The sequence below is a fragment of the Stegastes partitus genome, unplaced genomic scaffold (assembly GCF_000690725.1).
Source record: "Stegastes partitus isolate 25-593 unplaced genomic scaffold, Stegastes_partitus-1.0.2 Scaffold1503, whole genome shotgun sequence".
Lineage (NCBI taxonomy): Eukaryota > Metazoa > Chordata > Actinopteri > Pomacentridae > Stegastes > Stegastes partitus.
Genome location: NW_007579234.1, coordinates 130,256 through 131,686, shown reverse-complemented (window position 1 = coordinate 131,686; position 1,431 = coordinate 130,256). Strand labels below are relative to the sequence as shown.

General features: G+C 44.1%; 1 protein-coding gene across 1 annotated transcript in view; it reads right to left on the bottom strand.

The window, feature by feature from the left end:
• Window positions 1-1,431, bottom strand: part of hecw2a (HECT, C2 and WW domain containing E3 ubiquitin protein ligase 2a) — a 33,632-nt gene that overhangs the window by 28,547 nt on the left and 3,654 nt on the right. Inside the window, exon 2 of the mRNA XM_008300153.1 lies at window positions 165-272. Coding sequence (XP_008298375.1) covers window positions 165-272 — 108 coding nt within the window. The remainder of the gene's footprint in view (window positions 1-164; window positions 273-1,431) is intronic.

Genomic DNA, 1,431 nt, shown 5'->3' with positions numbered 1-1,431 from the left:
AATAATAATAATAAGAAGAATAATAGGCAGTGCAAATGTAGATATATACATACATACATATTAGAGGTAGTGCAAATGAGAGGTAGAGGTATATTTGCAGGAAAAAACTTCACATTATTTCACTGTATTAAGTGATAGAATGGTGTAACTGCCAGGAAACTTACGCTCCATAAAGTAGGGCCCGGGCTCCAGCCTCCAAACAATCTGACCCTTCTGGGTGCCATTCACCCCTCTGTTCTTACAGTCCCACACGTTGGAAGGACTAGTTTCATCTGTAGAAGAGGAAAACTGTTAGTTACAGCAGATACGGCCATTTGTTAACTCTAAGGTTCGACAAAACACGCTGTTGCTGTGTTGATTTTAGACCAGAGAAATGTTAAATTAAACAACAGATGCCAGTGTTTGAGCTCTGGATTGTGTTCTTCCAAAACTGCAAGCGAGCTGCATCTGTTCCGCCTTTCGGTATGTTTAGTCTGCGGACGCTGTCTTCCAAAACACAAGTTTGCCTTTAATCAGTGAAATCCATTCCCAAAATAGCCTCCCTGCAACCTCTAACCAGAAGGACAAACTCCAAACTTCCTCTGAGTTAAAAACAGGGAGGGGGAATTCCGCTGTACGTAGCACTTTTGCACACAGATTAATGAAGCGCCGAACGCAGCTGACTGGTGGAGAGAGTCCGGGGAGGAGTGTGTGTCTCATACGTGTGCATGAGCATGCGTGTGTGTGTGAGTCTGAAGGGGAGTCGAGGAAGGGAGGACAGGTTGCTTATCATTGAATGTCTGCTTAGTCGAGGAAAGTGGGAGCTCCTCTGGGGCATAAGACCCTGGAGCAGGTAATGAAGTCCTGGCGGCCTTATGATCGATACCAAGTGACCTGACGCCCCGCTCGGCACCAGCAGTTTACACTGTCTCCTCTCCTCAAACAGTGTTCTTACCTACCAGGGAAACGTCTGGGAAAAGTTAATCAGCTAATCCAGGTGGGTTAAGTCCTGGAGGTCAATAGGAATGATACTAATCAGTGGGTAAATTAGTTTTTAAAAAAGTACACTCTTATAGCAGTAATTGCGTGGCGTTTAGAGTCAATCGCTGCCTGTTGTACTGTAGGTGTGTTTGACCTTTTGGAAGTCAAAGGCACCCATTGTTTTCAAAAATCCATTATCCATTACTAACACAATACATCATGCCGAACAGCTCACATGTTGGAATTGTCCCTGAACGTCACTGCATTCCACCAGTAATTATCTAGTGCGTGGAGGCAACTTTCATTTTTTGCTTCAGTGAACAATGAAAAGGCAAATTTATGAACTTGGCAGTGATCTCCACATGTTTAACTTTGTCGGACTGGAGCAACACTGGAAAGAAAAAAAAGTTGGGAGAAAAAACACGGCGTTGGTTGGTAAACTGTCTGCACTTATACAGAGCCTGTCAGTCT